This window comes from Girardinichthys multiradiatus, chromosome 18 (genome assembly GCF_021462225.1).
Source record: "Girardinichthys multiradiatus isolate DD_20200921_A chromosome 18, DD_fGirMul_XY1, whole genome shotgun sequence".
NCBI classification, from domain to species: domain Eukaryota; kingdom Metazoa; phylum Chordata; class Actinopteri; order Cyprinodontiformes; family Goodeidae; genus Girardinichthys; species Girardinichthys multiradiatus.
The window spans coordinates 28,473,354-28,485,464 of record NC_061810.1 but is presented as its reverse complement, the minus strand read 5'-3'; the positions used below and the strand labels follow the sequence as shown (position 1 = coordinate 28,485,464).

General features: G+C 39.6%; 1 protein-coding gene across 5 annotated transcripts in view; it reads right to left on the bottom strand.

Moving 5' to 3' along the window:
- Positions 1–10,150, bottom strand: part of sik2b (salt-inducible kinase 2b) — a 62,349-nt gene extending 52,199 nt beyond the window's left edge. For 2 of the 5 annotated variants that reach the window (XM_047391066.1, XM_047391067.1), the window contains exons 1-2: positions 8,722–10,145; positions 2,230–2,346 (exon numbers count right to left, since the gene is read on the bottom strand). In XM_047391066.1, the coding sequence (XP_047247022.1) occupies positions 2,230–2,346; positions 8,722–8,859 (255 nt within the window). In that variant the 5' untranslated portion in view covers positions 8,860–10,145. Of the gene's footprint in view, positions 1–2,229; positions 2,347–8,447; positions 8,640–8,721 lie in introns of all 5 variants that reach the window. The other 3 variants (XM_047391070.1, XM_047391069.1, XM_047391068.1) reach the window with 3 other exon arrangements.
- Between the last annotated feature and the right edge of the window lie 1,961 nt (positions 10,151–12,111).

The window sequence follows — 12,111 nt, the reverse complement described above, 5'->3', positions numbered from 1 at the left end:
GACTAATGATATGAGTGCTTTGCCTGCTTTGCAAGCAGGGAGATGCACACAGAGCTGAGAGTCAGTCAGTCATTAACCATGTTCTGTAACTATCCAGCAGTGACAGGTTCTGCTGGGCAGCATCTGTTTACTCATGCCTCAGAACACGACCTGGATTGGTCACGGGCTTCAACACCCCAGGCTGCCCAAGTACCTGGAAAAGAAGTTCATCAAGAACCAGAGGTGAATTCAGCTCCTCAAAGCTGACCTGTGCACACGGTACCCCACACACTAAAACACGTGTTATATTGAGTCTTTAACATGCGTTACATATTACTCTGTGTCCCTGATCTCTGACGAGCAGACACAAGCAGGCAACACAGAGAGAGATTTGGACTTTGCTTGACTGACGTGAACAGTCGGACTTGAGAGGCACGTCGACATTCACTGACGTCACCGTCAGGCTGTTAACTTCTTGAACTTTTTAGTGTTCCGATCTCATAAAGCTCATGTTTACAAAACGTGCAATGAGATATATTTATTCACACGTTGATTTTACATTTTGTCTTCAGAGGTTTTCTTTCAAAACTTAGGAATATCAAAAATAGCCAACCTCTATTTTTAAAAGCCTGATTAAGAGAAGCTTGTCTTATAATAAAGAGCTTTTTTTTTTATTACGTCCATATAATCTTTGTCCTATGTCTTTCTCCATATTAATTATTCCAAATCCCATATTATGACATGTTCCTCTTAATTTTGGATTTATTTATTGCTTTCTCCTGCTTCTGGCCTGGAGGCATCGCTTTATATAACAATAAAAACAAACCTTTGCAAAGAAACTTGGCTTTGGTTAACGGTCAAAAAACGTTTTCATGGTCACAACAGAGATCTCTGTCCAATTTCTAAACATGTTCTCCAACATACATTTCACAGTCTACTCGAGGACCCTGTGAAATCCAGAGACAAAGAAGAGCATTTAGCTCTTCTCAGGGGGTGTTGGGTATTTGCTAATGAGCCATCGCAGGTCATTTCATCTAGATACGTCTTGCGGACCAAAGTCTTGCTTTCCATCATCTCAATTTGAGGTAATCATGCCACTCCCTTGCAGATAACACATGATAAAATGTCACAGAATAATAGTCTTTACCTGAGGGGAGGGTGGCTACATTTCAAGGCTAAAAATAATTCTAGATCTGTCTGACTATTTGTGTTCAACTTGACTTATATAACATCCGTTTAAAAATATACAAGTAAATTCAAGACAATTTAGATTAAGAACCTCGTCTGTCCTAAAATATGCCTGTAAAACCAGCATGAGAAATAAAGCAGTGGTGACCGGCTTAAAGACCTGAGCAGAACACAGCGATTCCCAAACATTTTAGCCTCAGACCGCTAAAATAACACCAGAAGAGACTTGTGACCAAGACTATTGGATGATTCTACAAGTATTTCCTTGTTTAGGTACTGTATTTATACTTTATAGTACCAAAATGCATTCAAATACACTATTTTGTAGAGGTGTCACCAAGTAATCAGATTTTTCATTTTTGACCTGCAGTCCTGAAAATAATGGATGATTCTGATCTTTTTGACCCCGTTTATTAAATACATCGAAACAAATGACTCCCATCACATGTAAATCTGTCATTTTCAGTTTGATTCAAAACTATTACCTTTAATCAAGGAAACTGCAGAACGTTTATCTTGTTTATGTGTCACTGTCCAAAAATAAAATAAAAAATTATAAATTGAGTCAGACCAAAGTGGAATTTACAGATCAAAAAACTGGAAATCCTCATCAGTCAAGAAAAGCATGATGGATAAATCTCCAAGTTTTTCTCAAGAGGACTTGAAGACTTGATCTGCAACACCCAGTAAGGTCTTAACCCACACTTTTGGAATCTCTGTACAAGAAAACAAACTGTAAAAAAGACGTAAATAGTGATGAATTCAGGCATTCAACAAAGTTTGTAAAACTTCTGCAAATTTCACTAACATTTTCTTGAAGTACACAAAAAGAGATGATCATACCAAAGGGAGTAGAACTGAGGAATACAGTTCCTCAGAACTGAGGAAAAAAAACTTGATTAAACAAATAACCTCAAAGTAATAAAGAAAAATAGAGATGCATACATTTCAGTGAGACAAAATTACCTGAAAGTGAAAGACATACTGTAGTAAAAAACAAAAAAAAAAAACACAAGAAAACAATCATCCTGTAGATGCAACGTCCTGAATGCAGTCACTAACCTGGTAGAGCTTGATGATGTGGGGGTGGTCCAGCATCTTCATGATCTGAACTTCCCTGTAGATCTTCTCCAGGTTAACAGCATCCAGTTGGGTCTTGTCAATGATCTTAATGGCCACCTGCGGAGCGATCAAACATGAGGAATAAAACCGTAAATAAGAAGTTTGATTCTTTTAACATACAATTGAAAGGATCCAATACAAACTTAATCAGATTTGATGGACACTAAAACAAACATCTCCCCCTCACCCCCACAAGCAATATTGGACCCTCAGAAAAGAGGAGCAAAGTGTTCAAACTATGCTTTTGTTTTTCATTTTAAATGAAAAAGTAAAAAAATAAAATAAAATAATAAATCAGCCTTTAAATCGTAGCTATAATAATAACGTGAGGTTACATTGCAGGCGTACACACACACAAACATGTAAAGTGCACGCTCCAAATGTAAACATCACAGGCTTTCATTAACAGAGCTCTGGCAGGTAACAAGGCAATAATAACATCTTTCCTTCAAATGCTCTCATAAACATAGATTCATCAGAGTGACCTGAAGTGCTCCAAGCATCTGTGAGCCAAGGAGATGAGGTAAACAACAGGAAACCCAGGTCTCTGCAGTCACACCACTGTTAGATGAAGCTAAACGACTGAGATCAAAGTCTGTTGGGGAGTTTTAAGGAGCAGTCAAAGTCTTTTGACTTATTAAACAAAAACACAAAGAAAAGCAGAAGTTGAACGTTTATTTTAAATAAGACTAAAGAAAATAACGTTTTGTTTAAATTCTCAGTATATAAATAGGTGGTCAGATGTAGAGGAGATAAAACAGCCACAGATCCAAGTGTTTAAAGGTTACCAAATTGCAAAAATACTCCACGGCAATCGGAAAGACAGCCAGAAGATCACCTCCTGCCTCAGAGAGAGGAGGAGATGATCAGAGAGACACCCACTTTATCCTCCATCTTCATGCAAAGATTTCCAGCAGCTTTACTCTCTCGTCTGTTCATGTTATAAAGGAATGTGCAGCTGAAGTTGCTGGCTCCTGCAGTATACCGTCCACCTGATGCAACCAGTGAGCTTACGTGAGTTTTGTCTTTACCCTGCACCTTGTTTTAAATGCACCACTAAGGAAAATAGTACAACTCCACTTTTTTTTTTTTTTTTTTTTAACATAGCCACATAAGCACAAACATGGCCTTCTGTTTACTTCTAGCCTCTTGTTGTAGCTTCACCAGCAGTTTTAAACTTCTTTTGGCATGTTTGTAGCCAACAAGGAGGAGTCGAGGGATTCTTTATTAGGTTTAACACTCCATTATCGAGTCCCTTGCCATAACACAAACAGGCAAGCACTGTGGGATTAAATCCTATAAAGAAATCTAAATCTTGTAATGGCCCTCCAGCTTCAAACCGAGACCTCTAAAAAAGAGAGAGGTGGAGGGGATAAATAGTTTTTTTTTTTTAGCTCCAGGGGGATATTCAAATATAAAGTGGCTCGTTAAATCAAAGGGCATGCATTCTTTATAAAACGTCATTATAATATTGAAGACTCAAATAGAGTTAATGAATGACAGCTAAATGTAGGAGTAAGCATGTATACATGCGTAAAATGACGATTGTGGTGGGTGGTAGAAAGCATTATTGTAGTGAGAACCGGGCTTCAGCAAAAATGACACGGTTTTATGGTATCTAAGAAATTCAACATGATCTCCTTACTTTGATTTAGAAAGGAAAAGCAACACCTATCCCCAGTGTTGCCAAAATAAAAATGTATTTATTACATTTATCATATACTCACTGTCATTTCAACACATACAGGGGCTCTCAAAAGACTACATATCCCTGTAAAAAGCCAGGATTACATGGTGAAATGATGAGAAGATTTAACTAAAAAACTAATAATTATATTTGAGGAAAAAATACAAACAAACCAAAAAAAAAAGCCTGCAATAACCGTCGTTGCTTAAATGTGCAGACCTCTTAATGATTTGTTGAAGCTGTTCTGATTCAGTTTCAGTCTTTGGTACAAACCTAGCATCATATTATAGTGAATCTGAATAACCTGCAATAAACCCTATGTGTTCTAGGAGTGTTTTTCTTAGCTTTGCTCATTTACATCCCTAAAATAAAAGCCCAAACTTGTAGCAATACTGAAAACCCATGTTCTGGTTGGGTTCAATCTCCTGTATTCTCCATATTTTTGTCCAGGCTAAAATCTCCCAAACCCTTGTGAAAGAATGTTTTATGATCTCAAGAAACCATACCTAAACGTTTGGGCCAGAGTCCCATAAGTTATGTTTGGTGCAAAAACTACACTGCACATCATCTAAATTATATCATACCCACAGCTAAACACGGTGGGGGCAGCATCAAGCTATGGGGTACAGTTTATTCAAATAAAAGCTTTTGTCAAGGTGAATGAAGTTATAAACATCATCAGTGAGTTTAGGTCCAAATTTATCATTTGTTTGACTGAAAGCCGACAGCGAAGAAGGATTTTACTCACTGAGGCCAAACATGCATCCAAATAAACAAAAAATGGCCTCATGAGAGGAAAATGTAAGTTTTGTACCCAGACTCCAGAAGTGCATCTAACAAAAAAGCTGAGGGGTCACCTGAAGATGGCTGTAGACAAAAGATGTCTTCACATAGATTTAGAAGATGTGTCTAAGGAGGAGTGGGCAGATCCTGCCAAGTCAAGATGTATGATGCTGATAGCCTACTAGTAAATACTTAATGCTAATGAATTAAAAGATGCTTCAAGAAAGTATCAGTTCAAATTTTTTGAGGATTTATAAAAGTTTTATTTGGTTATTGAACCTTTTTTTCCCATCAAACAGATCAGTTGGTTTTTCAGTTGAATTGTACAGGACTAATGCCGCATCATGTATGGAAAAGGTTTTAAAATAATCTATTAAGGTTTCAACATTATACATAACAAAAACCTGTCCTTTTAACATGTCCACTGTGTGTTTAAGCAAAAAGTTAAGGTAAATACAACAAACTGAACAGCTGAAATCATCTTTCTTGTAAGTGAGGAAAAAAAGGCAAAAGCCTTTTTTCACCCAGCTGACCAGCAGTAGTCAGCAACCGCTGGGTAAAAGGCAGCGCTACTCTATACTCCACACAGCTGAAAAAACTGGCCCTCCTGTACCTCCTCTGATATCTCATTTAAAAGGACTTTAAACCATAGGAGCGGTATGGTAGAGCACTTTATTGAACCTGTAACTTTTCAAACCTCGCTATACTTTGGGACCTGTAACTGGCCTCTACCTTGTAAGGGAAAAGGACATCCTGAACCGCTGTTTCACAACACCACAAAATAGCCTTCTGCAACTTGTCCACTGTTGTCTGCTATAGCTCCTAGTTCACTCCATTCTCCGTGTACTATAATAAATAGCTTGGCAATAAACCTTAAACATTTAAATAAACAGCATAGACAGGCATGAGGCAGGTTATGAGCTTCAAGGTATACCAAAAATTCGTGGTCAAATTATTTATTTATTAAGTTGTTTTAAGTTAAATTGCCGAGAAGGTGTCGGAGTGGCCAGAGTTTTCTCCATTTTATGGAGCTTTGAGGGTCAGAGCGCAGCATCTCCCCAACAGGCTGCTGCACACTGCCAGTTAGCTGACTGGATTAAGGCCACTACACCTTTTCCTTTTGGGAAACATTTCCAGTTGCGAAAAGCCTAAAAAGTCTCGGTGTAGCTAGTAAAGGAGTGCCACCCATGACTCTTATTAATTTAATCTTACAGTATGTCCATGCTGGTTTGCAACCACAGTCAGCAAGGTAAAAGCAGCATTTCTGTCGAGCAGCTAACTGCAGGCTGGTTTCCAGACAATATTTATAAAATAAATGACTTGCTACTTGTCTAGGTGTCAAAATACTAAGAAATGTTATGACTAATGTAGGAATCAATATGTTAAATTATTTTAGGACTAAATGTTGCTTTTATGTTTTAAAAAAACACCACCATTAGATCACATTAAACATATTTTTTTTTATCATCTTTGTAGCTCTTGGCTAGTTTAGGACAATTGGACTTATTTTCCAGCCACAAAATCAAGAAAATGGGAGGATGAAGCAATGTCATAATCAGATATTAATGAATACAGGACCTGTTAAGTTGGTAGACAGGAGCACGTGGGATTGGGCAAGAAACCTACAAGCTGCAACATATATACCAAAACGAGACAAATAGGTAACACACAAAGGAGTTGCACCTACCTAGGGACAACACGTGCGGACGAACAAGGCAGAACTGCTGTTTTGTGTACTGTTAAACTGTGATTTAGAGTACAAACATGAACCAGGCAGGCCAGTGTCTCCTGGCATCGTCTCGAGTCAGATGATGATGCACAAACGTTTCTAACCTGTCTCTCTCTCCAAGTTTGTCTAAGCTAAGCATCTGCAGCAAGTCTATATACCAACCAGCACTGAGTGACCTCCTCTACCAAATCGATGGGCTGTAAACAACCACTGTCGGTATTATAATGACGTAGCTTCCCTGGCAAGACGAACACTGGGCCACTTCACGGGCTTTAATAACCAGATTACCACAATAAGAGCCTTACAGGATATATTCTTGCCCTGTTATTCATTAAACATTTGAAGCATCTAGATTGAGTGACGCAAATCTTTTGTTTTCTTGTACACTATAATCGCTCACCTTCACCAACAAACAAGCTGCGCAGATCAAAGATAAACGTTTTTACAAATCTCTTGAAGTATGGTCTAATCACTCCCACTCGTCTCACAGCAGAGACTCTTTACGCACTCTGGGCACTGTTTACAGTAAAGTCCCTGTGTCTCTCTATCATTACAACAGAGAGTAGCACTTCATGGTACTGCCTGAATAAGGATTTTCTGCGGACAGAGAAGGAGCAGACAGAAAACTGCAAGTTAACTCTGACAAATCTCAGCACCGTTTCTGATGTACATTCGGTGTATTGCAAAAATACGTGGACTGTTTTATATTTTGTCACATTAAAACTACAAACTTGTAGTATGCATTTTATGTGGTACACAAAGAGTGTGATTGTGGAGTAAAAAACAAACAAAAGCAATCTGAAGTTTGGATTGGATTTCAATTCTGCCCCCTTTACTCCAACACCTCTAAATAAAAACAGCAAGCATATGGAAGACGGGGCTCTGATCATTTGAGGACAAAAACAATAAAACTTAAGGTGCTTGTGTGGCACAAAGCGTTTTTGCATTAATTATATATTTCACCCTGAAAACACAGTCCCCACAGAGATGCATGGTGATGGCAGCATCATGGTGTGGGAATGTCTATCTACAGCATGGAAAATGATCAGAGTCTATGGAAAGACAGATGGAGCTAATTACAGGGCTATGCTGGAAAGAAAATTGTAAGGGGCAGGAAAAGACTTAAGACAGGGCATATTTTCAACTTCCTCCACGACGAGACCCTATATGTTTAGAGATAAACAATGGAATTGTTTAGATAAAAGTATATTCATGTGTTAGAATGGCACAGTCAAAGTCCCAATCTAAATCAAATTGAGCATATGTGGCCAACACTGGTGTTCAAAGACGATCTGCATCTAACCTGAATGAGCTGGATTGATTTAGCAAAGAAAGATTGGGAATAAATTCAGTGTAGATGTGCAAAGCCGATAGAGACACACCTCAAAACAATGCGTTTTAAAAAGAATAAACAGAGGGGGGCTGAGTACAAATGCACACCACACTTTTCAAACTTTTAGTTGTGAAATAAGTTTGAAAAACATGCATCTACTACCTTATGTTGCTCTATCAAAGAAAATCTCACTTTTTGGTTGAAACAAAAGGTGTGGAACGTTTAAGCGACATGAATATTTCTGAAAGGTTGCAACTCTGGAGAGTGGAGTGTTTGCAGTGCCAAACCCTTTCTAAACTATATGAAGACCCCAAAAGACAGTCAAGGAGTTGCTGTTTGCAACCAAGTCTGCAAAACTTTGCTTTCTAATTACAAAGACATAAGCAGAGGATCCAAGCATAGCTGATTGCACTGCTGGGACAAGAAAGAGCTAAATCAAATCATTAGTTAGATTACATAATGGGACCACCAACCTACGCTGCATCCCCCTCGATACAGAGCAAATTGGAGGTTTACACTGGCCAGACTTTGAAGTTCCTCCACTATGTCTGAAGGCCATTATACCAAAATGAGAGCAGGTGTATGATGCAAGGAAAAAAAAAAGAAAGGAGAGTGTGCATGTTTACAGTTTGTTTCCCAGCAGCAGTGGTGGTCAGACCTCTTCCTGGCACTGATATTTCTGAGGGGGACGAACGTGCAGACAGTCATTGCCCCTGTACCTGCATGGTTCAAATGCACCAGCACTGCAAGTCGTGGGTCCACGGGCAGCTGCATGACCCGGGTCTGGATTAGCGCTTCACTGCTTGCTGGGGTGTCAACTAGTGCATAAAAGTTATATAACTCAGCAGAACAGCAGTCCAAGTTAGCTTTTCAAGCTAACAAGTTCACTCATGAACTCACCTCGGTCTTGGTAATGCGGTGTCTGGCCAGCTTCACGACAGCAAAATTGCCTTTTCCTAACGTGCGCTCGATGTCGTAGAAGCCCACTCGGACCGGACCCCGGAGCAGCGGTTTTTGGACACTGTCGGCCATGACCATGCTGTTATAAATGGGACTGCTTGTGAAAGAGGTAGAGGCAGAGGGGGGGGGGGGGGGGACTCAGACAGGCTTGCTTGAGCAGCTAGAGATAAAGACAAAAGGAAAACAAACCGCCCGCCGCTGCTGCTGCTGCTACCGCCGCCCGAAGCGTGTCCATTAAAAATAGACAAAGTTGATTTCTATGCCGCCACTACCGGCTTAAAAAAACGCCAATGTGGCGCTGACTCGCCCTTATACGCGGCGAGTCATTCGCTGAACCACAGGGCTGTCACGCCACGTTCTCCCGGTACAATAGAGCGATAATATTTCAGCTTGAGGTGCCTCTATCAGCTACAGAGAACACGAGTTGACTCGCTAAGAGGCATCATGTTCTCGGGTTGACGTACATTGACGTCAAAGCCATAGGGGTATTTGTACAGGGGGCGGGGCCACGGAACGGCTCCACACTTCAGTGCCAATTGGTTGTCAAGACAACCAGACCCACCTCTTACGTCAGCCGGTAAAATTGCTATTCTGAAATCTGTTTGCTCGCCTGCCCATCTTGATTGCACGCGTAGGTAACTTGGAAGTTTTGCCCCACAGGTGCTTGACAAGCGCTGCGGCTAAAAATGCATTGAAAAATATTCTACCTCTCTTCTTTTTACTTGGTCAGAGAAATGATTCTGCAAAACTAAATGGAAAGTAATGGAAACGGCACATTTGAGCAAAGCAGCATTTTTGGTTAAACAGATACATTCATAAGTATGCACGCTTTGTTTTAAATTATTAAATAAATGCTATTATAACGGCATATACGAAGGCAAACATTTGATAGAAGGCACTTTGTTCACCTACATCACAGTGACATCTTTTGGTTAAACTGTGTAATTGGCCCTTGGACATGGCCCTTCACTACTCTCAAGCACCTGCGTTGACAGACATAAACTGGGTTACAACACACACATACAGACACTTCTGTTGCAAAAAGTATTACCTCACTCATCCAAATAATTGAAATCAGGTGTTCCAATCACTTCCATGGCTGCAGGTGTATAAAATCCGCATGCAAACTGTTTCTACAAACATTTGTGAAAGAATGGATCACTCTCAGGAGCTTAGTGAATTCCAGCGTTCGACTGTGATAAGATGCCACCTGTACAAATAGTCCAGTTGAGAAATCTCCTCGATCCTAAATGTTCCACTGTCAACTGTCAGTTGTAAAAAAGTAGGATCGATTGGGAAGATGGCCCCTTCCTCTTCCAACATGACTGTGAAGCATGAAGACATAGATGAAATAGATTGGTGTTGATGAGCTTACTGGCCTGCAAAGGGCTCCAAAACCTTATGCACAGCTTTCCCAGGAAGAGTTTTAACTGTTATAGCTGCAAAGGGTGGACCAAGGTCATTTTGACCTAAATGGATTAAGAATGAATATCATGAAAACATTGATTTATTTTAGTAATTCCATTCAAAAAGTGAAACTTGTATATTATATTTATTTATTACACACAGACTGATATATTTCAAATGTTAATTCTTTTAACTTTGATGATTATAAGTGACAACTAATGAAAACCCCAATTTCAGTATCTCAGAAAATTAGAATATTGTGAAAAGGCACACCTGGTGCTACATTCTAATCAGCTAATTAACTCAAAACACCTACAAAGGCCTTTAAATGGTCTCTCAGTCTAGTTCTGTAGGCTACACAATCATGGGGAAGACTGCTGACCTGACAGTTGTCCAAAAGACGACCAATGATATCTTGCACAAGGAGGGCAAGACACAAAAGGTCATTGCTAAAGAGGCTAGTTGTTCACAGAGCTCTGTGTCCAAGCACATTAATAGAGAGGCGAAGAGAAGGAAATGGTAGGAAAAAGTACACAAGCAATAGGGATAACCGCACATGGAGAGGATTGTGAAACAAAACACATTCAAACATTTTCACAAAGAGTGGACTGCAGCTGGAGTTAGTGCTTCAAGAACCACCATGTACAGACGTATGCAAGACATGGGTTTCAGGTGTCACATTCCTTGTGTCAAGCCACTCTTGAACAAGACACAGCATCAGAAGCGTCTTGCCTGGGCTAAAGACAAAAAGGACTGGGCTGCTGCTGAGTGGTCCAAAGATATGTTCTCTGATGAAAGTAAATTTTGCATTTCCTTTGGAAATCAAGGTCCCAGAGTCTTGAGGAAGAGAGAGGCTCAGAATCCACGTTGCTTGAGGTCCAGTGTAAAGTTTCCACAGTCAGTGATGGTTTGGGGTGCCATGTCATCTGCTGGTGTTGGTCCACTGTGTTTTCTGAGGTCCAAGGTCAACACAGCCAGGATGTTTTAGAGCACTTCATGCTTCCTGCTGCTGAACAACGTTATGGAGATGCAGATTTCAATTCCCAACAGGACTTGGCACCTGCACACAGTGCCAAAGCTACCAGTACCTGGTTTAAGGACCATGGTATCCCTGTTCTTAATTGGCCAGCAAACTTACCTGACCTTAACCTCATAAAACTCTATGGGGTATTGTGAAGAGGAAGATACAATATGCCAGACCCAACAATTCAGAAGAGCTGAATGCCACTATCAGAGCAACCTGGGTTCTCATAACACCTGAGCAGTGCCACAGACTGATCGACTCCATGCCACGCCGCATTGCTGCAGTAATCCAGGCAAAAGGAGCATCAACTAAGTATTGAGTGCTGTACACGCTCATACTTTCATGTTCACTTTTCATTTCGCCAACATTTCTAAAAATCCTTTTTTTGTGTTGGTCTTAACTAATATTCTAGTTTTCTGAGATACTGAATTTTGGGTTTTCATTAGTTGTCAGTTATAATCATTAAAATTAAGAAATAAACATTTGAAATATATCAGTGTGTGTGTAATGAATGAATATAATATACAATTACTATTATTTTGCACAGTACTATATATATATATATATATATATGTGTGTGTGTGTGTGTGTATAATGTATATGTCCATGATTACATTTGCAAAGGGAAAATAAGCTTTTCAAACCAACCTCTCTTCTGCAACTTGGTGCAACCTTGGACGATTTTTAAACATGATCATGTCAGCATCTCAATCTCAATCACATTTAAGTCCAAACTTTGACTAAGCCACTCCAACACCTTAATTGTTTTAGCATTTTGTGGAATGCTCCAGCTCTCTAATCCTTCCTAGACTGATAGATGTCTATAATTTGGTTTGTCATCTGTTTTTAAATTTCTTGAAATCACATGTGTGTAATTTCTTTTTCTACAGGTTTAAGAT